Consider the following 24,198-nt stretch of genomic DNA (forward strand, 5'->3'; position numbering starts at 1 on the left):
CTTACAGTCAAGGCCTTTGGCACTGAAATAAACGTGACTAGGAACTGGGTGTGGATAGAGATAACAGGCATGTGTGTACATAGTCATGTGTGTGCGTATAAGAGAAAGAAATTCAAGATTGTCAAAAATGTTGATGCGTTCAAAGCAAGAAGAAAACATAGAAAAGGATAAAGTAAGATATCTACACTAGTCTGTTACAGTTATACCTTTACTGAATCAAAATGACTGATAAAGAATTAGTTAAATAGAAGGGAAGGGTGCAGAGAGAGCAAGTGAATATGTTTACGCTATAGAGGGAATGAGGGAACTAGGTTAAATACAAACATATGTCCAGCTGGCAGCAGGCCCACAACTTGAGCTGTCCTCATCCACTGAGCTCTAATAATCAAAGGTATTCTTGTTTAAATATTGACTTTCAGAAGTGAAAGATGTCTTTTCATCTTAAACAAAGTGTCATTTAGTTTTTGCATGTGACAAACTAAACTTCAGACCACACTGATGGTCGTGGCACAAAGGTTGTTAAGTCAGTTTCAACACAGTATTTAATTTATTTAAGGTTTTAAGGAACTACTGGCAGGTAAGAGCAAGAACACAATTAGTGTGAATATTATATATAAATAAAGTCCAACTAAATAGTAAGATAACAAGTTTCTAAGTTTAGGTTTCCATGGCACGAGAAAATATCTTAGCATTGGTTCTTCTAATTTTAGTCATAGTCACTAATCCTTGCATTACAAGCTCCCCTTGATTGGTGTCAGCTCAAGTAATGAAGCTCAGTGTAGGTTGAATCAAACGTTTATTCATTCACAACTCTCTCCATCTTACTCTCTCTCTCCCACTAATTAATCAGCTCACTATGGGCATTTACTCTACTCAAACTTTAAATCTGTTCTCCTCTCTGCTGTTGTCAGCTGTCATTTCAGTGCAAAATTGTAGCAACCCTTATATTTAATGAAAAAAGTACAAACTCAGTTCTCAATATTGTATGACTGCTGAGACCTTGTTCTATCAACATATAGCTTGAGATTTCTTAATACTTAAATTATGTAGATTATTTAGGACTTGGACACGTGGCACATTGGCCAAACAGACTTCTTTGCCGCACCTACACAAAATATGTCCCTACAATTTTCTGAAGAACACAAGATCTAACAGGTCCCGTACGGTACTGTAATACTCAAGTTGCTGAGTAAAATGAGTCACATACAATAATTGATTTCAGTCATATGTTGCAACACAACTCATACTTGGGTTTGCTCCTTTGGCGATAACGAAACAAATGTGAACAAAACCTCATACTGACAAAGAGACTCTGAATGAACAACAACACAGACGGTAACATTCTGTATTTATAAGCAGTAACCAGATTATAAGACTTGCTAGCAGCATGGTTTAATGGATGGCAATACCATTGTTGGATAGATGGTCATGAAATTTGGTACAAAGATTGACCATCCAGAGCGACCCACAGGTCAATATTTTAATTGGTCCGACACTTACACGCATTACTGTAAACAAAGTGGTCTATGTAGAATGACTTACTGAATTACTTCGATTAATTATTCCACAAAGCTTGTAATTATTTAGATTCATTTATTAAATCCCTTGACAGCCCTAGGTATTACTCAATTGTTCTCTTCAGGTGATAAGAGAGACATCATTGGCCCTTCACTCTACACCTTTAACCAGTAACCAGTAAGTAAAAAGAAAAAATGCGGTAAATGCTGCAGCGGGCTGTGATTCACACATAGCACATACTCTCGCTAAGTAAGGATTTGGAAATTACAGTCTGGTGCAGACAGAGACAAGTGACAGCACACACAGGTACAAGAGGAACACACTACACGTTCAGAGAAGTGAGATATTTGGTCATAGCTTTAGGAAAATCCCTTTTCCAGGTAACTAAAAATAAAACACAAATAAAGAAGAAAACAGTGAAATAAGTGAAACACTAATTTTGATAGGGTGACGTAAGAGAAGAAGTCAGTCTTCACCAGGACATCTTGCAAACGGAGAACAATATGTTGAAGCCTCTGACACATTAGGTGACATAACCCTTTAACACTGGGACAAAGCCTCTAGGGGAATACTGTACAGACAACAGAAGGGATGTTTCTTGCTTGAGGGCTTACTCAGGGCACAAGTAATTTAGGTGCTATAGTTTGTAGTTTGGAGCCTTTAAATGCAGCTTTTTCAATCACCTGGGATGGTTTTAATTGGAACACATGAAGCCATGAATTCTTGTGTTTCCTATGCGTCCTCACAGCTGGGGAAACAGTGCCATTTTCTCATTTGCCAATCAGATTTTTAAATACAGGGTGATGGAAAACACTAATTGTCAATCAACATGTCAATGGTGCTGTTCGTATGAGGGAAATCAGCTGACACACTTTGTTTTAACCACAGTTGGGGATGGTGCGTTTGCGGTGATGTGCAGTGTTTGGTGTACGCCAAACATAGCGTCTAGTCTGATGGCCATAGTCAATTTCACTGAAAAGCTCAACATTTTCAAAACTTTGATAAAACGCATTATGTGACAATTATTTTTTCTTGGTGAATCCAAATTCTAATCTGAATTATATTTGAGTCATAATGATTTAGGCCTGTATGATAATGGTAGGTTTCTGCACACACAAAACGTGACTACTAAGTCCAAAATGGAGCTACATAATTACAGCAGCCTAGAAATTCCAGCTGAACCTATTTCTTTGTTGCGTACAACCACAACAACCCCTGACGCCAGGACACAGCCATATTTTAGCAAGGGTATATTTCCCATGATAGCCTGTTCACTTCATTCATCTTTCTAATAGTTTGTATTGCTGGAGGCGGACTTCACAAGCTGACTGCCAGATACAGGAAATTTAAGGAAAAAGGAAAAAGGAAAAACCACAGACAAACACATGAAGTAGGGGTCCCCAGATACTTACTGTACTGGCTCTCCTTGACAGGAAAGTCTTTGACAGGAACTGCAGAGTCTTTGTCCATGCGTAGAGATATTACTTTTCTCTGCAAGCTGGTCGACTTCCTCACTATGAATGACTGCAGACCAGGGAAACATCCAGTCAGAACATATACTTAAGTACTTTGCTCATTTCTGTGAAGCATTTGTAATATGGCAATGTCAGGAAAAAGGGGGGGGAGAGTGGGACACATGTGCAGACCCAGGGGTCTCTCTAAGCTATCCCAGGGGGATAACCACAAAAATCGCAGTAGCGATGGGCTGGAAATGGGGGGAAAAACAAAACAACGAAATTGTCTGGAGCCACTACAGGCTTCCTTAAGAAAACAATGCACCACAAATGATTAACAAAACCACCACTGCCAAGCAGCTGACTAAAACTAAAGTTGTCCAGGAGGCCCAGAAAAACTCTAAATGAAAGGCTAAGGCTGGAGTCACAGCAAACTCTAAAGGACCAACTTATTTCTCTGGGAAAACTACAGGTGGAATTCTTAGAATGGTATTGTCAGACACACTGACACCGGGGAGAACCTCTCACTGCCTCTGAAGGTGAGACAATGAGTCAGCACAGGGCACTGGAGACTGAGGGTATTTGAAGGCTTCCCACACCTGGGCTTAATCACCACCAATCAGTGCCACACACACACCTGATTGCAGTGAGTTGATTCACCACTCTCAGCAAGATTGAGTGTCCTCACAGGCAAGGAATGTGAACATTTAAGGTTCTTCATTTATGTATAGTACATATCTACCCACATTTATTTACTGAATATCTATTATTTAGAAAATAAAGTGACATTAAAAGACACTTTATGTATTTACCAAATTACTGAAAATGCTGGCATAATCAACCACCCAGTCCATGTATATAAAGTAATCTAGTACTTTACCCACTCAGTTAGTGTTTTGACTTGTCTGTGTGTGTGTGCTGAGAAGTGAAACTTTTACACTACGTGAAAGCTTTGAGTCAACAGTGTTGGATACAAGAAGCCACAGCGGCTGCTGTTCCTCACCCCAGTGGGTTGGCTCTGCAGTATATGTGTGGCATCTTGGTGGCTGAGGCCCAGCTGTAGCCACACAGCATGTGCATGCACCACTCTGTCCAGAACACTGAGCCGCCTATGGAGGGAGTCGTAGCCCGAATCTCTCGCTCCGGTCAGCCCCCCCGCTCTGATCGCAGCACAAGGTGAAGCCTGCAGAAAGAGACCTCCCACCTCTTCGCCCAGCCTGAAAATAAGATCATCAAACAAATTTAAGGAAGTGCATTACAGCGATTATGTTTCACACCACCATTGAACATTATAACATATGCACAAATGCTTACAGTATACCGGATAGCTTAATTTATAACAAAACACAACATTTTATATGTTCATTCTATGTTTTTATGTAAAATGTCTAATTTTTAAAGCACCTATTAACTATAAATGTCAAATAATGTGGCAGTATTATCATTTCCCTCGAAATTGTAGTACAGTAGAAGTATACAGTGGTATCAAATTGAAGTACATGTACTTGATTCCAGTATTCATCACCAATATACTTACAATCTACTGGTACTGACTTGACCACACACTACCACGCGCACACACATAAACACGCACGGGATGTTCAAAGTTTAAAATGTGTTTGCAACAATAAAATGTCTCAAATGCTGACAGAGAAGAAACCACGAGAGAGACAAAAAATAGGACAGCCAATGACCAATTGTCACGAAGCGTTATTAATCATTCCAAAACAGATGACTTAAATAGAATTGATGTGATTCACTCGGCTGCCCCACCTCTTTCACACTTCCTCAACATTCAGCAGGTACTTTCTAAATTCTAAGGAAGCTGTGTATTTGAAGAGGAATTATTTACCAGATAAAATGTGTATGTGCTTGCGATAATGCACATACACATTTTGAATCTTCTCATCGTTGATACTACTGATACGAAGTTTAAGATGTTATGCAAGTTCAAAGACTAACAGGAAAAAGTATTTACACACACTGTATTGCAGTTCCCGGACGCCTTATCACCATGTCATTTTATCTGCTGACTCCTGACGTACTGTAGCTTGATGAAAACCTCACACAAGAATTCATAAACACAGATTTCAATGCCTTTAAAGGGTGCTCTCTGCTGGTAGCCAGGGTGAACTGCATTACAGTAAATCAAATTGCAATACTGGCTGGAACATAGAAAAGTATGCATGTGGACAGACAGACAGACAGACAGACAGACGAGGAGAGGAGAGGAGAGGAGAGGAGAGGAGAGGAGAGGAGAGGAGAGGAGAGGAGAGGAGAGGAGAGGAGAGGAGAGGAGAGGAGAGGAGAGGAAGAAGGAGAAGGAGAAGGAGCCCCCCCCGTATATCACTGTAAACACAACTAGCAGCGTTTGCAGTATTAATGTAGTGGAAGTGTTTGAGATACACCACAATATTTGGTGTTCTCTTCAAGTTCCTCTTGAAAAAACTTCATGTAGTCTCAAAAGGTGATATTAGATTTGTCACCTGTGCAGATTTTAATTTTCAGATGAGTTTAAAATACTGACTCATCACACCTCATATGTACTTTATTTCCTTAGAGTCCCTATGCTGCCACCAGACACACTGAAATCTCCAGGACATTGCACTTTGCAAACATACAAAAAAAATGTGCTCTTGTCGGACACCTCCGCTGCTACAACTCCAACCTAGGGGAAACACTGCACAATATGAACTCACCCAAGTATTGTATCTGTGTTGTGGTCTCCTTCTGCAGGTTGAGTCTTTTTCCCCATTTCCTTCTTTAGGGTGCCGATTTCCCAGGCAAATGAGTCGATCAGCTACAGAGACAAATATAACAACAGTTCAGTTTAAAGATAACACAGGTCAGAGATCAGTTCATCAGATCAGATCAGATCATTAAACCAGTGTTGCCAAATCAACCAGGACTGAAATCTTGAGGACGTTAACTAGCCCCTCAACTCATACCTTTCAGTACTAGGCGCTGATAGCTTTTGTTTTAGGAATATTGTACTGCTATCATTTTCCTGGAATTTAGATTGACTCCGATTCTTTTCAGTGTCACACTGCCGTCATTTGTTTCATTTCCCGGTTTTCTGTCTAGTTGGGCAACGTTTCTGTTTCTGTCATATCAGCAGCTTGAACTGAGCAAGGAACCAATTAGCTCAGCTGTTTTCAGGGGGATTACAGTTCTGATGCATTCAATGTGGAGGGCAACTGGACTTGTTTCAGTTTCTTGAAACTGAAACAAGTCCATTTGTCTGATATGCCACGATTGTCATGATATAGCACTTAGTATTACTTCCACTTTTGTGTTCATACAGATAACTGTGATCTGTTCAATATCTGTCATTGATATTATCATACAAGAAACGATATTTAGCAAAAAAACTATTTATCAGAGTGTCCGAAAAATAGAGACACCAACTTAAGAGAAACATTTTCGTTGCAGACACCGTGTCACGCAAGTGTATATTCAACTCCAGTAACATCATTATATTCTCAGGTGTTTCCAACTTTTTTTGTAAAGGTTTAAAATATTTTGTGTTGGTGGTACACAAGTCTATACAAAGACATGAATGGACAAGACACTGACCACTGACTGACCACAGTGCAGCCTGCAGTTGACACATTTCCATTGCCACCATATTGCCTGCACAACAATATATAGACCACACCATACACAAACATACAGCTTAGACTCAGCTGTACTGACCGTAGTCAGTTGAATCCAGCTGATCAATATGCTTATAGCTTCAACTCAGCGCAGACCCCTTGACTATCACAGATTGCACCAGTCTCTTCTCTTTCAAACTTAAAACCGTGTGAAGTTGCACCTGATGACCTCATCGTCAACAATGAGATCCTGATGGAACGCATCTTGTGGTCAGTGTATCATATAAAAACATGTTACACTATCTGAAATACTATGTTATGACAAACATAACCCCCACCCACACATCTTCTTGTCCATGATCTTTATGGGAACTAGAATGGCTGAAACCTCCCATCTTTACAGTTCTGTGTGTGATTTGATTTTGCCCCACACAGGTATAATTATTTGAGTGGTACGTACCTTGAAGAAACTGCCTTTCCTCTCCTGTTTGCAGGGTTGAGTTATTGTGCTGGTGGACATGTTGTCTGTAGAGCCTCTGTCTGTCTCTGCTGAACGTTCTGTGAAGAACAGAGGACATTAGAGCCATGCATAGAAAGAAACACAAAACAATGCATCTCAGTTTGGTCCATTCAGTGGATGAGAGGGGGGGAAAGACTCAACTGCGTTTCCAAGATAAAAAAATTAACTTAAAAAATAAACCTAAACTTTTGCGCCAACTTGAACGAGAAGGGTTTTTTCTTGCTCACTAGGCTTGCTATGGAATTGTTCATATTCAAATCAAGGACCTAAATGCACGACTCGAGACAGTTCAGTTTAAAGAGCAAAAAGCCTTTAAATTTGAATGAAGCAGAGGTAAAAGTCAGGATCAAAAACAGGGTCAAAAAACACTAAAAGGGCTATAACTAGGAGAACTTGCTATGGGAGACATGATCTTAGATTGAGCTCTGACAGACATTTCACTCAAAACAATGACTATGTGGTTCATACAAAACAATGCTGTTAGTGATTTTGCATGAACAGAGGCTGAACACATGTACACATACACACAGGCACGCTCGACCCAGATGTTGTGGTGGATCTAGTTTCCAGCAGCTGATATGAGCCAACTATGTCATGGCATGAAAACACCTCCCAGATCTCCCTTTTCAGAAAGACATACGTAAGAGGAAAACACCATCAGCATCTGTTCTCTGACAACAGACAGTTCAGCAACAATGTTTGGGAAGAAGACCGTTGTAAAAACACAACTCTTGTGGCTTTTGTTAGACAGACTGGACTGTTTGCTATTTGAGTCACTGGCGAGACTCGGAGGGAAATGTTTTAGACAAAACATTTGCTGTCCAGTTTCTGTTGGAATGCTTTTGATCTCAGAGCCAAAAAGGTGCTAAGTTCATACATATTCTATACACATGTGCGGGCTAGAGCTCACTTTGGGTTAGAGCCAATGTACAGTAGGGTAAAAAAGTCTGAGACCACTAGTCAAAGTACTTTACACTATCTTGCATTTGTTTTGATGTAATACTATTTTTTTCAGTACATATATCAGCTTATAAGTTTAGGTGAAACGTTAAATCCTTGATAAATGTCCACAAATTTCAGCATATCTTAGTATTTGGTATTTTTCCTTTGGTTTTAATTACAGCATGCACTTGAGCTGGCATGGACAAAGCTCCTTGTTATGTTACAGATGGCTTGGCTTTCTCAGTCTTCAACATTTTCCATAAATGTTCAATGGATCTGAATGTTAGTAAATTCAATTTGGAAGTCAATTTTATTTATGTAGCGCCAAATGACAACAAAAGTCATCTCATGACACTTTTCATAAATAGCAGGTCTAGAACAAACTTTAATTTACAAGGACCTAACATAGGCAGTGGCTCTAGGTGGGCAGCCATCTGCCTTGACAGATAGGGGGCAAGGAGACATGGGACATTGCTGTTCATTATCTCCTGTCTCTCTCACTCCCCCCTTTCCTCTTCACATATCTCATGAGACTCTGGTGGTCCGACCCCTCTTGTCAAAACAAAGCAGTGAAGAGGGCTTGCAGTGGGTTGTTTTGGTTGGAGCAATATGTGTGTGTGTTTTCATGCATGTGATTTCAAGGTTGTGTGATTCACAGACCAGACCTAGTAAACAGGAAGGCCCCTGTGGTTGTCCATCAAGGAAAAATAAAGAACCCCTGAGTCACATGACAACATATTTTGTACTATGTGACCTACTGACATTACTGGCACAAGTTTCAAAGGATATGTTTACCAAGAATTACAAAAAATATATTTGTATTTAATCATGCAGATGCTGCTGTGCAGCTACCTGGCATTGTGATTACAAATCAGAAAGGTGAATTACAGTAAAATTGATTTCAAGCAGCAGAGGTTTGTAGATTTTGCTTTTTTTAGATTAAGTTAAGGTTTTTGGCTTTTGATGACTATGGGGTTATGTTTTCACCTGTGTCCCTTTGTTGGTTGATTGGTTTCCAGCAGGATTACACAAAAACTACAGAACCAATTTTCACGAAACTTGGATGGAGGGTGGATCTCAGTCCAGAATAGACCCCATTAACTTCTGGTGTGGCTCCAGATAAAGGAAAGGATCCATGAATTTTAACACCATCATCCACGTTCTGCTGCAAGCTCCCCCAGCTGAGGATGCCTGACTGCACCTGCAGGAGATTCACTGACTTTCTGTCTGAAAGGACAGAACCTGTGAAGCTGGGAAAGCATGTCTCTGACTTCAGGACCATCAGCACCAGTTCCCCTGAAGGCTGCATCCTTAACTCTCCATGTATACCAACAGCTGTACCTCCGGTCATCAGTCTGTCAAGCTCCTGACATTTGCCGACAACACCAACACCGTTTGCTTAACATTAACAGTTAACCAAAGCTGGTGGGTCTCCACAGTTGGCACGCCACTACAACATAAAATGGGTAAATGAAAATGAATCGTGTGTTTCACTACCATCTAAGGCTAAATGATTAACAAATTCAGCCTTCGAAATCGCAATTTGAAGCAACACAATTAGCAAATTGCAGAGGCTGCAATTAATTTGCTGATCATTATTATTACTTTATTTAACTTGATTGCAGAATGTGCAATATTTAGATGCTGCTCCTGAGCCTGACACATTTCAGTGTCAGAAATCGTTTACAGAAATGTCCTATTATTCTCTTATTAGAATTTAAAATCGCAGCATTTTTTTCCAAAATTATTCAGCCCTACTGTCATCTACACTGTAAAACATCAGCCAGTTGTACAGGTACAAAATCTACAGTGTCCCATGGTTTCCCTCTGTTTCCTTAACTGTGAAGCAAAACTGACTGCTCAATGAATCATACCTAAAAGCAGTTGCAACATGTTGAACAATTCTAACTTCCAGTAGTTCTCAGTGGTGTGGTTTCCATGTTCCCATTTTCTGTGGAGACCCAACCCATTAGTGATGTCAACAAATAAGCCTCTTCAAAAGAAAACCAAAGACTGTGGCAGGGCTGTACAGCGTGACAAAAAGGTGGTCTGTGCAATGACTAACGTAGCACCGTGTGATCAATTAGCAATACCTACGTGTTGGACAGACACAAACTGAATCTTGCACATCCCTTTTCTACTTGGTAGTTGTAGTGTATTGTGATTGTGGTTAAAAATGACGTAGTGCATGCAGTCCATACAATACCAACTCCCATCATTCCTTGGGAACACTCCCATAATTCCTATGTGATTGTGATTGTATTTTCAAGTTGTCAACCAACACCTAAACCCCAAACAAACTTACGAGAAAGAAATAAGGAAGGAATACTTTTTTTAGTTTTCAGTTTACACCACTTCCCATTTTTGTTTGTGTAAATCTCTTTAAGAGAATTTAAACCCTTTACAGATTTATACTGTATGGTCAATATGAATTAATTATAAATCATTTTGTATGATGATTATATATATTTACTGAAATTAACAAGGCTAATAATTTGAAATGTAATATATGGATACTTGGTTGGTGAAGATTCTCAGTCATCCAGGTCGTAGTAATTCTAAGTGCTATATTGTAGGCAACTGGACTTGTTTCAGTTTCCTGAGGACGTTTCACCTCTCATCGAAAAGGGTTTCTTAAGACCTGAAGAAGCCTTTTGGATGAGAGGTGAAATGTGTTCAAGAAACTGAAACAAGTCCAGCTGCCTACTATATTTTAAGGTACTTGACTAGTACTTTTCTGCTACTTTATACTTTCATACCTTTTTCCTTTATACTTTACTCAATCTATTTGATAGCTTACTAGATAAAGTAGGAACGTTCTATTTTAATTAAACAAATGCTTAAAGGCATTTCAGCTAAGATTTGTGTTGAAGCTTGTGTTATCTCAAATTCATATTTACTTTAAATGCATATTGGTTCCAAATATTGGTTATCAGTCTCCTTGTTATTGGCTTCCTGGTATTGGATTGGAAAGGAAATCAGTGTTTTTGTACGTCACTACTACAGTTTAAGAAATGGATTTTATACCCATTCTGAGAGGCTAAACTTGAAGACAGGGCGGAAGGTCACTTATCATAATGGCCACCTGATGGTCCTCCAAGAACTCTGTTTCTTTTGCATGAGTTTACAGTCTCAGTGCAATTAATAGTACAAATGGGGATAACAATGCAGACTTTCGGATGGCTTTTCAGAATTAAAAGGTGTTTCACATTATGTGAGTGGGATAGTCATGTTAATAATGAAAAAAGTGAGTTAGAAAGGTTGAAACCCTGCCTCCTCTCACAACTTCACATAGCTGACCAATCACTGCATGCATGTCTATTATTGAGTGAGGACAACAATTGTCAGAGGAAGCCTGCAAAATTACAAATCACAAAGACATGAGGGGGAAGGAATTTTACTGCTATAGCTGTTCTGACAAGCACTTCAATTGAAGCATGGGCCCTTACATTAAACAAAGGATTGGAAATGGATATGGCTCTAACTGCCCCATTACTGCAAAACTGTTCATAAAACATATTATTTGTTATATTAGGTCAGCATGGTAAATATTTGTTATCTTACAGCTCAGTGCTGCCTGAGTCTACATGTCCAAGCCTGTCTGTTAAGACATGAAGCAACTAGGTAAAAATGAGTTCACACACAATATCTCAACCGCAAGCACTTGTGTCATACAACCAAACCTCCCAATCTAACAATTCAATGGTAGCATGCTAGGTTTCCCTTTGTGCAATTGGTCTTCCCGAAAGTCGTACATGAATCACTTTTCCATCTAAATTTAATTAACAATTTCACAACAACTACTGTTTACCACTGTAAGGATTCTGATAACATCTCTGGTGTGCATATGCACAATTGGAAACTACCATTCCAAGAGCGTTTCTGTGTTTCCCATTATCATCCTGTCACTCTACTGCAAACCGATTCCAGACCTTGACCCCAGGGGCAGGGAGTTACTCCCAGAGAAAAGGAGAGGCAGTTGCGGTGGAGGTGTCAAAATATCAACACAAATCTACGTAAAAGACACCTGTTGTAACATTTTATACCTGCCTTGTTGTCAACCTTATTCAGGGTCAAGACGCCATGTCCAATCATATCTCAGTAACAATAACAAGGCAAGACAGGCCTGCCATGTTCCAGTTGTTGTATGTATGAGCGACTCAGCTTTTCAAGAGTCTGCAGCTTATGCTAGAATGAGATAACATGTTTTCTTCCTTATCATACAGCACTAGGGCTAACTAACACCACACAGCAATGCAAGATAAGGCTGTAAATTTAGTTTTGTCTTTAACATGGATCATGAAAACTGCACATCATGGTAACACTAACAAATGAGGTTGAGATTAGCGACAGTCAATTACACAAAAAGCAACCACTATAAAGTTATAAACCACCTTGTAAAAAGCTCTTCACGTGTCTATGGTACAATTCTTCTAGAGCTGCAATGATTGCTCGATTAGCTGTCAACTTTTAAATCATCACTGACTATTCTGATAATGGACTAATCAATTTGAGTAATTTTTTAAGATTAAAAAAAATTCTAAATTGTCTGGTTGCAGCTTCCTTAATGTGAACATTTTCTGGTTTCATTCCTCCTCTATGACAGTAAACTGAATATCTTTGTTTTGCTATTCAATCAACTGACAAATGCTTCTGACAAAATATACTGGCCCCTTAAAGTCCAGGCTAGGTTGTAAAGCATTGTACCGAGCTGGAAACAGCAGCTCTGAATAATGTCTCTGACAATGAACCTCCTGACCCTCTAAACATCCACCATTCCTAAATGTTTCTCTGCTGCCTGATGGGATTTCCTGTGAGCTGTGGTTTACCAAGGGGATATGATGGCAGACATTTAGCGTCTTCCAAATAAAATGCCTACACTTAGCTCCTAAAAGTGTGTCAAATGCATTCCATCTCCCCTTACAATGGATGGGTCTCTGCTTTGCTGGGCAGAGTTTTTACTCCATGGAAAACCAAACACACGCTGGTGAAATCCAACACATGCACAAACACACATGTCTTGATTGAAGAGAGGGGGTGTTTTCTGTGGTGACAGCTATCAAAGCCTGCACTGCAAGCCAAAGCAAACGCCAACATCTTAATTAAAGTGTTGAACTATCATTGTGGACATCCTACCTCCATGAAAATCAGTCTAAAATAAGACTCAAACTCAAAATACTCAACACATGTAACCCTTTACCCCGTACCCTTTTACTGATAATATACACACAACTAGTTTGCTTCAACTGTGACTTAACTGCTGCTGCTGTCTTAATATCAGAAGAAACATGGTAACTGCCCCACCACACACACACTGCACAACATTTCAGCTGACTCAATTTCATGCTCCCCATGAGTACTGCTGTGAATGTGTGAAATTTAACAATAAAAGGTATAAAGTTCTACTACTTGTTAAAGGATAACTTCGCCAATTTTCCATGAGGGCAGAGGAGGTTATCGAGGGGTCTTTTTACAGTGTTTTGGCTAACTCGGATATTCAGGCAGGATATTTATTTGGGTCAGAGTATACAGCTGAAGAAATCCATGGAAAACTTAAAAGCAGATGTAAAACAAACCTAACTTAAATTAAGTGAACTCAAATATTTACAGCAATTACAAATTACAAATTGCACTGACAGAATATCCGAAACAAATTTACATTCGTAAATTATAAGATATTAAAGGTTCAGTGGGGTTAAGTCTTAAAACTTTTCACAATAAAAAATATGAAGACATGTTATGGAACTTTCAATGAATACAACAGAAACAATAATATGAAAGGTGGCTGATTGATCCGATGAACTGATAACCATTTACTGATGACCCGCAGTACTCACAGACTATCAACTCAGGTCACATCTCATAACACCAAATGCAACAAGGAGAAATATGCATAAATCTAGGTTCACCACCTGGGTGCTTTGTGGATTAGTTTTTGGTATTAATAATGATTAAAAGTAATGATGAAAAGAACAGGACTCAATGCAACTGCAGCTCGCTAACTTTGCGACTGCTGCAAGTGTGAGGAATATAATATGCCAAGTTTATTGCCTGTGATCTGTCTGCTGACAAAGAGAGCCTCCTGAAAATCCTATTTAATCTGTCAGCACTAAATAACAGTTACTGTTCACAGCAGCCCTAGGTAATGCAATGGAACTGAACTGGAAGTAGTTCTGGCTGCTGTGAACAGTAATTGTTATTTGGTCTAATAGTCTAATTAACAGTCTGCAGCATAGTTCCCGGTGTCATTGTGAATTCCTGAACTGTGACTCAGGTTTGAGGTTGACAACAGTACTAGTCTGATTTGGTCCCGACACTGCGTGCTAAGCACATTAGCAGATTTCTGAGGAGATTGGAAAACCAGGGTCTTGGCCCATTCCAGGAAAATTACTTTGGCTTACTTTGACTTTTTCAAGCTTTTCCCACAAAAAATGTCTTAAGGAAGATGATACGATGTGAGAGGTGGGTGGTAACGGGTAAGGTTACAGTCCGAGAACCCTGCAAATGCCTGGCAGCAACTGTAAAAGAGCGGTCTAATTAGCAAGCAAACAATAGCTGACACACCAGTGTGTGAGCTGGAAACACTCAGGGGCTGAAGAAAGCCCATTCCTTAATCAGCAGCTACATAACACTGCCACAGACAAGTGAATTTCTTGGCTGAGCTGAAATATTTGCTCTCAGATTAATAGATGCTCAGGATGTGAACTTTTGGGGATAAACTCGGTAGGTTTTCTTGACATGCTGATTCAGTGCTTATTACTTGGTTATTGTAGTTAATTCCTCCATTTCCAGCAATAATGCTAAAGCCTTTTGTTCAATCTAGTTGATTCTCACTAATCTGGGTCATTTTAATTGTATAAACAGCTCTTTATAGTACTGGCATTAAAAAAGGATACCTCTTAATCACATCTCTCATTGAAAACTCAACATGGGTTCTGTTTGAAAGGTCGTGTATGTTCTCAACCCAGAAAAGATGGGATGTGTAGATGTGTTAAAATACTGTCAACTATGCAAGTCGCTATAAATGACCAAGTACACGCATTTAAAGTAAAATTCCAACTCAATAATAAATCTGTACATCGAAGTTTACGCTTCTCTGTAGTAGACATGGACTATATACCACAGGAACATACTGCTTAAATTAATAAAACATTTGCAGAATGCTACATCGTTTGTGTTATTTACATGCAGAATAGAAGATTGGAACACCTGACTCCTACATAGACATTGTGTTGGTGGCCATTGTTGCTTTTAATATAGGCCCATATTTAAATATACACCTGTTTTCTCATCCACTTTTATGTATAAAGTGCCTATAATATAAACTGTGACAACAATTTACAAAAAAACCTTTAATATCAAAGCAAAAACAGATTTCTACAAAGTAATGTCAATCAATTAAAAACATATAATGTTAAATAAGTGATTGCATAAATATTCCCCCCCTTTAAAGTGTCCAAGGGGCCAGAAGTTATTAATTGGTGCTAGCAGTCTCACAGTTAGTGAAATGGAGATCACCTGAATGCAGTGAATGTGTCTCAAGCGATTTAGTATAAAGACACCTGTGTCTAAATGTCCAATCACTGGTTAATCAGTATTGCTGGCTACAATTACACCATGAAGACAAAAGAACACCCCCAAGCAACTCTGTGAAAAGGTTGTTGAAAAGTGTAAGTCGGGGGATGGATAGAAAAACATTTCCAAGTCACTGAACATCCCCCAGAGTTCAGTTAAATCCAACATTACGAAATGGAAGGAATATGGCACATGTGTTAATCTGCTTAGAGCAGGCCGTCCTCACAAACTGAGTGCCCACCAGAACACCAATGATTACTTTGAAGGAGTTAAAAGCTTCAACAGCTGAGATGGCAGAGACTCTGCATACAACAACTTCTGCTCGGGTTCTTAACCAGTCAAAGCTTTCTGGGAGAGTGGCAAAGAGAAAGCCACTGTTGAAGAAAGCTTATTAAATCTCAACTTGAGTTCACCCAAAGGTATGTGGGAGACTCTGAGGTCAACTGGAAGAAGGTTCTTTGGTCTGATGAGACCAAAATGGAGCTTTTGGCCATCAGACTGGATGCTATGTTTGACAGACACCAAACACATCATCCCCACTGCGAAACATGGTTGATGATTCTCGGCAGCTGGCCCTCGAAGGCTTGTAAAGATAGAGGGTAAAATAAATGCAGAAATCCTGGAGGACAACCAGATTCAGTCTACATGAAAACTACAACTTGGGAGAAGATTTATTTTCCAGCAAGACAATGACATGAAGCATACAGCGAAAGCTACACGGAAATGGTTTAAAGACAACAATCTGAATGTTCTGGAGTGGCCAAGTCAAAGCCGAGACCTCAATCCAATAGAGAATTTGTTGCTGGATTTAAAAAGAGCTCTTCAAGCACCAACCCCCGCGCAACCTGACAGAGCTTGAGCAGTTTTGCAAAGATGAATGGAGTGAAATTACAGTGTTCGGATGTTCAAGCCTGAATGAGACCTATCCACACAGACTCAGTGCTGTGATTGCAGCTAAAGGTGCATCTACAAAATACTGACTTGAATGGGGTGAATCACAGTCACTTATTTAACATTGTATATTTTTAATAATTGACATTACTTTGTAGAAATCTGTTTTCATTTTGAGATTATCAAAGGGTTTTTTTATGTAAATTCTGGTCAAGAAAGCCAAATTATTATTGACCATGTTTCCACTTATAAAGGCAATGAAAGGGGAAAACATCCAAGGGGTTGTATACTTTTTATAGGCACTTCTTCTAACTTCTTTGTTTAAGTCGTTCAGCTTTGTTGTCTTTGTACAGCTGTATGTCTGTACTCATCTCTATGCCTATTCGACCTGTGCATAACATTGAGAGCAGCTTCAATCCGGGTCCGGTTCCTTGTGTGTGTGCACATTATTACCAAACACAAAACTCTGTCTGTACTCAGTGTGACGCAAAACAACATGATTAATATCCTGTATAACTGATGCATTTGCTTTCATAAGGAGGGGATGTTGGTTAAACATCGACGTCGCTCAACAGGTGATGACTCGCACAACACGTCCCGCAAGATTCCTCACGCAAGATTCCTCACGCATAATGTTTTGTGGTGATTGACGGTGTAAGCGTCCAGTAATAAATAATGTTTCAACGACGGGGAGTCTCGCTTTCCCAAAAGAAGGCAACTTTGAGTTTGGAAGTTAGCTACAGACGACAACAACGCGGTGTCACCAGTGCAAAATATCCACACAAAGGACAGCTAACTAACTTTCACAGTACTTACCTACTGCGGAGTGACTGTTACTCCAGTGTGGGAAAAGAAAACGTTGCATCTCGGACGATTTACTGGATGTGTAAATAGCATTATATATCCATGTCGGGTAGCTGTGGTTGTTTTGAGTTGTGTCCAAGCATTTCTTATAGTTGGAGGGGACGAAAACAAGTGAGTGTAGTCCGTCCTGCGCCGGTCGCCTCCATGGTCCTGGATTCTTCTGAGCAGCTGCCTGCCTTTGTGTCAAGTACGTCATAAGAACACTGGACTTCCGTTTGTTCTTTTCAAAATAAAATACATATCACTGTACAGTAGCGCACTCACTCTGAAGACATTAAAATTCCTACTGTCTATTTCAAACATCTATTTTTCTCTTCATTTACTTCAAAGTAACCAGAGAAGCTCAGTCTGCGGGGTTAACCAATTCAATTATTCTTGCACTTAATTGACCAGAGTACAGGTAGACAACTTCAGTGATAGTGAAATCATTTGAGTGAAGAAAATAATTGGGGGAAAAAAACAAAAAAAAACAGGACATAACAATGGCATACAGAATAAAGGTTGTCTGATATAGTACACTTTCAGCATGTATATGTGTAAGCCTATGCACCAGTATATGAACATGAAAGCAAACACTTTTTTTCATCCCTCTATAAAGTTTCTATATATATATTTTTTTTCAAATCTCTAACAATAATCTTACTTCTCAAAATTACCCTAGTCTAATGCCCTAATGGTGCCCTATGTGTGATGCAGCAGCATTTCTTTAATGGAGACACCTTTTAAGCGTCAAATTCTATGCTTTTAATTTGAAGGTGAAACTGCACACTTCCGGAAAATGTCTATCTAACTGTCCGGCTTGCTGCCTCTGCCGTCTTCCCCCATAGCACTGCAAAGGAGCAAAAACAACAACTCTGCATTAACTTTCGTATCACGTGTCTCCTGTGGGGAAAATGTTACAGGTCCCTCTACAAAGTGTGACTGTATACCTCCAGTTCAGAGCAATAACAACACTGTGATGCACTTTTCAAAAATGACTCGAGCAGCTCAAAGAATAAGTCAAAGAGCATTTTAAGGTCATTGGCACGACACAGCAACAAACTTAAAATACATTGCAGTTTTGTTTAACTTAAATGGAAGGAGAATGTTTTTATTAAGGGTGATGTCACAGGGATTGTTAATTTTAGAAGATTTTTAGACTTCTACATCTACCTCAGTGGAAATTTGTCCTTGGCTTCTCCCAAAGTACAGCCAAAGGCACATATAATAAACTTAACGCAGCACACCATCAGAAACACCAATGCAGCTGGCAGGAAGACCATAACTGGAATGTGGTTTTGAATTAAATGTCCTTTAATTTCCTTTTTACCCCTATTTTTATTTACATTTATTGGTCCTTATTACCTTTATTAAGGAGGTTGTGTCTTCACCCCTGTCTGTTTGTTGGCTGGTTGGTTTGTTAGCAGGATAGCACAAAAACTACTATAAGGATTTTCATGAAACTTAGATGAAGGATGGGTCTCTGCCTAGAATAGACCCCAGTAACTTTTGGTGTGGATCCAGATGAAGGGACAGATCCAGGATTTTTTTTTTTCGTATTTTCTTTAACATTGCGATATAGGGTGTTTCATTAATTTCTTGGAGGATAATGAATGGATTTTGATGGAAAAAAAACAGGTTTATTTAGGTGGCTGGTATCTATGAGTGAGTACAATTTGACACAGATCTAAATAAGATTCAATCTAGAAAAGATTGAGCAGTTTCAAATGTTTTATTTTATTAATTTATTTAAAGGGACTGTTGGGCCTTGACAGAGGTATGCACTCTACTAGAAAAAAATCATACAATGGAGGATGTCATTTCAACGGCACACCATATATCTTTAGGTCACAAAGGTAACCCCGGCCCTCTGATAACATAAGTCAGGCATCTCACTAGGGGGTACGTTCCTCGTGTAGTCCTCAGAGACCCAATGTATATATTACACCAGCCACATTGACTGGCAGTTTAGACGACTGCATCAAGAGGATGGACATCCTCTCCCTATAAAGAGGAGAAAATAATCTGGTGCTCAATGCGGACAAAACATAGGAGATGATTATCGACTTCCGGAGGTCACAGCCCGAGCACGCTCTTCTCAGCATCAGTGGCTGCACAGTGGAGAGAGTGGAGAACATCACGTTCCTCGGAGTGCAGATCTCGCAGGACCTAAACTGGAATAAAAACACCTCAGGGACTACGAAACAGGCCCAGCAGAGACTGTACTTCCTGAGGAAGCTGAAACAAGCCTCTCTCCCCATCAGCATCCTCAGGACTTTCTATAGTGGTGTGGTGGAGAGCGTTCTGACATATTGTATTTTGACATGGTACTCCAGCTGTAGTATGTCAGACAAAAAAGCCCTGCAGAGAATAGTCAGAGGAGCTGAGAGGGATTTGGTTGGCATAAAGGCCAGATTAGGCCGTAGCACCACACATGCGTCTCCTGTGGCAAACTGAAGACTGTCTGGTTGCACAGAACATGCATGAACATCACTGACCTGCTTTGCAGATGCCAGTGCCAGCAAGTCTTAAGGGAAAACACTTTCAGATCCACCTGATCCAAAGGCTCAAAGTGAGGGTAGACAGTGCATCCAAAACAGTTGACAAATCCTACGATGGAGCAAGCTGCTTGGATACTGGCCGCAGACGGCGGGCACCCTTCATTAAACGGCTGACGAGGGAATGTTGGCCCGCAGCCTTACCATCAAACCCACATGGAATGCTGCAATAGCAGCCAAGTACACCTTAACTTTGCAGAGGGCTTTGACCTTATCCAGTAAGCCTTGCCGAAAACTGAGAATTAGACGCACTGAAAGGAAACCTCCTGTGACCTTGAACACCATTAATATCAGCCAATACACACACATTTTTTGCAATGGTCCCTCAAATGTGTCACAAAGACATGTGATAGAGGCAGGATATTTTACAATAACAATAACTTAATCATTAAACTTAATTAACGAAGTGCACCAAGCATCTTTTTCTGAATCATATTCTGTAGAAAAGAAAATCGGCGCATATTGGACAACATATACGCCAATAACGAGTTGTCTGTGAAGTGGCCAAAATCAGCTGATAATATCCGCAGACCATTATCAGTCATGCTGTAGAAAAATACCAGAAATGTGCAGAGGTGACAAAAAAATAATTATATTGTTATCATAACAGCAATCTTTTCATGTACAGTGTGGTTATATTTACATGAGGATATATGTGCCAGAATGGAAACCGTATTGTTTAGATATCTTCGGAGAAACTAATCAGTGAGATAAATGTCAGTGTCAGCAGCTTTGGTTAAAACTCAGTCCTCAGAGTCCACAGGAGGTCTGCTGCAGCGACGGCCGGTCCCTCCCTGTCTGAATGGAGCGAACCGCAGCCACTTCTTCACCACGTCAGCATATTGGTGATGTGTGGCCTCCTTACCCACTGGTGTTCGTTTCAGAGCACCTAGGAGAAGACGCGTGATTATTTTCTGTACAGCTCAGTGTTATTTAGCATCCTTATCTTAATAATCTGGATTTGGACCAAAATAACTTCAGGACATCCCGAGTACAAAAAGTACCGAGTAATATACGTGATAGATGCTCACAATGTATAGTATAGTGCTATAGATTTTTTTTAAAATAAAGCTGGTGGTATTCTTATTTTTTTGTCAACAAATCTAAAGAAAAGACCAAACCCAACCACTAAATGTTACGTTAACAGGGGGAAGTAGTTGGGGACTATTTTCTTTCTACTGAAGTACACCCACCAGCCATATCACCGTGCAGGAGGAAGTTTGAGTATACCCATGGACGAGAGACTAGCTCACAAAGCTAGTTAGTTTTGTGTGTAATAAATGTGTATTTTTAATTTGGGCATGAACTGTCCCTTTAATAAAATGTAGCATGCGTGCTTACGGAAGAGGACCCCTTGGAGACGAGTGTTCCTGAAGCTTCTCTTCTGTCCGCGGCCCACCCAGTTCAGCTCAGAACCAACAGCGAATGAAAGAACGGCTTGCAAAAGACGTCTCACTGCATCATCAACTGTAGCCCCGCCCATCCGTGACAGGTAAGACACCTTGAATTTGAACAAGGTATGGACATTAGTTTCACTACTGTGTGCTGGGCACTAAGTACTAACACAGCAAGCAACTCAAGGTACTTGGAGCCTCACATCAGGACTATTAACTACCATTTTCTTCTGTGTTCCTGTGTCCTCCAGGTGTTTCTCCGTCTCATCCAGCTGCTCAAGGGTCCTCAGGGGGAGATCCATATGCAGAGCCTCCACATCCTCTTCCTCGCAGCAGGTCTGACCCTGCAGTTGGGCCTGAATGTCTCTCAGCACTGCCCACTGCCTCTGCTGCTCCTCTTTGATCTCCACCAGGAGGGCAATGATCTTCCGCTGAGCAGCCGTCTCTGTAGAGAATACGAGCGTGACAGGATGGGGTAAAGATTAGGGTTTGAGTTGAGTAAATAAACCGGGCTAGTGCTGTGGTTAACTTCGGAAGAAGACACTTGTGACATGTATCTGATCGATATGACGTCTGCCAAGTAGAATATTGATCCCATAATTAAATTTTATGCCATATAATAACAGCAAAATCCAGACATTTGGTTTCACAGTTCTGTAGTTTTAATTATTGATATTAATAACATTTTTTATCATTATCTGTCACAGCTAGAGACCAGCTGCATTATTACATTTTTTTTTTTTTTAAATATTAACTCAAAGAGTGAACAGAAGGTTGTTATATTATGTGCTTTTGAATATTTTGGTACATTTATTCAGAATAATGCTGTTGTCAATTTTCACATATTATTATTATTATTATTTAATAAATAATATAACAATAGGATAATACAGAATAGTTCAAGGCATTTTCACAGTTAAAACACACGTGTCATGTTAAATTTACAGAGAAAATAAAAATAGTATTTTGATCATTCAATTACAGTTCAATTAAGTTTTACTTTAACTCACTTATCCATTGCCCTGACAGACCATTTAAAGAAACTGGAAGTATTTCCAGGTGTTGCTGTAGAGTGCAGTAAATGGCTCGCAGCCAGCCGTCTACCTGTGGATGTGGAGGATATAAACCTATCAGCGGCTCCGGAGCTGCAGGCGGAGGGAAGCGGCGGCTCCACATCGAAGCTCACGCCCTCTCGCCGCGGCTCGTCTTTGAGCACTCCCTCTGAGCGCCTGGAGACATGTTCAGCCAGACTGTGCATCTCATCTGACACAACAGACAGCCTCTGCTGGAGGGTTTCCAGAGCAATGTCTGCCATATGTTTGTTCACATAACCCTCCACCCGCTGCTGCATCGGCCAGTCGTGATTGTCTTCTTCAACAGGCTCCATTGAAGTTTCTCTTTTCTTGCCCGCACTGTAAATAAACGAAACGTTCCCGATAACCTTCCTGAACCTTTTCTAAACGTTTGTTCGGTCACTCCGCAACCAGGCAGAAGCGGAAGTGGATATACACCGAGAAATGTCCAGCGCGTGATATCACGTTGTACAAACGTCATCGAAATGTTGAAAAAACATTGGGGGCGGCTACGGAACTACATTTCCCAGAGGCCTTAGCGGAGGGAAGTGATGGGAGAGATTCATCCACGGCGGATTTATCGTCCCATTATAAAATAGGTGTCAGAAAAACATGCACTGGGCCATGCATTCATACATTTTATTTCCTCCGTTTTCCTGTGATAACGAGTTAATTTCATTTGTTTTCTCGAGATCTCGAGTTATTATCTCGAAATAACAACTGCCGTTTTCCCGAGATAATGAGATAATTTTCTCGATATCTCGAGATAACGAAACTTTGTTTTCCCCAGATAACAATATAATTGATTTGAGATCTTGAGAAAACAAAACGATAGTGTAGTAGATTAAATCATTACAGGAAACATCATTCAGTGTAGCAATGTCAGAGGAGCAGGAGCATATCGATCACCGCGTCCTACACTAATGTGTATATTATCTGTAATAGCAAGGCATAATGCTATTTCAGCCTGTGTCAGGCCTTGATTGAAAAGATATGTGACGTGGTGATCGATATGCTCCTGCTCCTCTGACATTGCTACACTGAATGATGTTTCCTGCAATGATTTAGTCTACTACGCTATCGTTTTGTTTTCTCAAGATCTCGAATTAATTATATTGTTATCTCGGGAAAACAAAGTTTCGTTATCTCGAGATCTCGAGAAAATTATCCTGTTATCTCGGGAAAACGGCAGTTGTTATTTCGAGCTTTAGGGCTTCTGTAGTTTTGGCAGCATATTTTAACTAAAATATTTACAGTATATACCGTAATTACTTTGTAGGTTCAGCAGATTATCAGTGTTTCTCTCCAACTTCAGTTTTGTTTTCCAGTAGGTAGCCAGAATTTACCAAAGAAAAAATATAATTTATTTCTCATTTCTTCTAAAATGCACAACTGTTACTCTCTTATTTCAGTGTTTTTTTCCATTTCTGTTTTTGTGTGAATTGTTGTGGGACAATTACACACAATTACACTGGAAAACATGGCGGCCTTCAGATCTTCACCATGTCCATGAAAGTTAATTCAACTGAAAAGACCACATTAGTTTCCTCGGAGGGGAACCTTCCTAAGGATTCTGTGTCAGTGCATCATGACTGCGAGAGCTCTAAGTTTAAAGTTGATTAAAAGGAATTTGGCTAAGTTCGAAATCACACAATTTGTGGCCTTTTACTGTGAACAGTCCGAGGCGCACTTGTGCACTAATCATGCCGTTTAATCAGCATCTTGATAGGCTACACCTGTCAGGGGGATGGATTATCTTAGCAAGGGAGAAGTGCTCTCTAACACTGATTTTAACAAATTTGTGCTCAAAATCATCTCAAAGAAATTATTCCTT

The 24,198-nt window shown here is 39.9% G+C and overlaps 2 protein-coding genes across 2 annotated transcripts in view; both read right to left on the reverse strand.

Annotated features, from left to right (window-relative positions):
- rin2a (Ras and Rab interactor 2a) overlaps positions 1 to 17,482 on the reverse strand; it is a 40,221-nt gene extending 22,739 nt beyond the window's left edge. Inside the window, exons 1-5 of the mRNA XM_073482023.1 lie at positions 17,313 to 17,482; positions 7,029 to 7,126; positions 5,672 to 5,772; positions 3,976 to 4,189; positions 2,931 to 3,042 (exon numbers count right to left, since the gene is read on the reverse strand). Coding sequence (XP_073338124.1) covers positions 2,931 to 3,042; positions 3,976 to 4,189; positions 5,672 to 5,772; positions 7,029 to 7,126; positions 17,313 to 17,361 — 574 coding nt within the window. The 5' untranslated portion in view covers positions 17,362 to 17,482. The remainder of the gene's footprint in view (positions 1 to 2,930; positions 3,043 to 3,975; positions 4,190 to 5,671; positions 5,773 to 7,028; positions 7,127 to 17,312) is intronic.
- Positions 17,483 to 19,139: 1,657 nt separating this feature from the next.
- LOC141009584 (uncharacterized) lies at positions 19,140 to 22,780 on the reverse strand. Its single transcript, XM_073482251.1, has 4 exons — positions 22,396 to 22,780; positions 21,513 to 21,736; positions 21,239 to 21,398; positions 19,140 to 20,786 (listed from the first exon to the last, which is right to left on the reverse strand). Exons 1-4 carry the CDS (start codon positions 22,676 to 22,678, stop codon positions 20,641 to 20,643), a joined length of 813 nt encoding a protein of 270 aa, XP_073338352.1. The 5' UTR covers positions 22,679 to 22,780; the 3' UTR covers positions 19,140 to 20,640.
- Positions 22,781 to 24,198: the final 1,418 nt, after the last annotated feature.

This window comes from Pagrus major, chromosome 15 (assembly GCF_040436345.1).
Source record: "Pagrus major chromosome 15, Pma_NU_1.0".
Classification (NCBI taxonomy): domain Eukaryota; kingdom Metazoa; phylum Chordata; class Actinopteri; order Spariformes; family Sparidae; genus Pagrus; species Pagrus major.

Bases quoted from the DNA above. Each gene is read 5' to 3' on its own strand.
- LOC141009584 (XM_073482251.1), bottom strand. From the start codon at position 22,678: ATGGAGCCTGTTGAAGAAGACAATCACGACTGGCCGATGCAGCAGCGG. The intron at 21,737-22,395 runs GTAGACGGCTGG...TATTCTCTACAG, and splicing joins TATATCCTCCACATCCACAG to AGACGGCTGCTCAGCGGAAG. The intron at 20,787-21,238 runs GTAAGCACGCAT...GTCTTCTCCTAG, and splicing joins TCTCCAAGGGGTCCTCTTCC to GTGCTCTGAAACGAACACCA.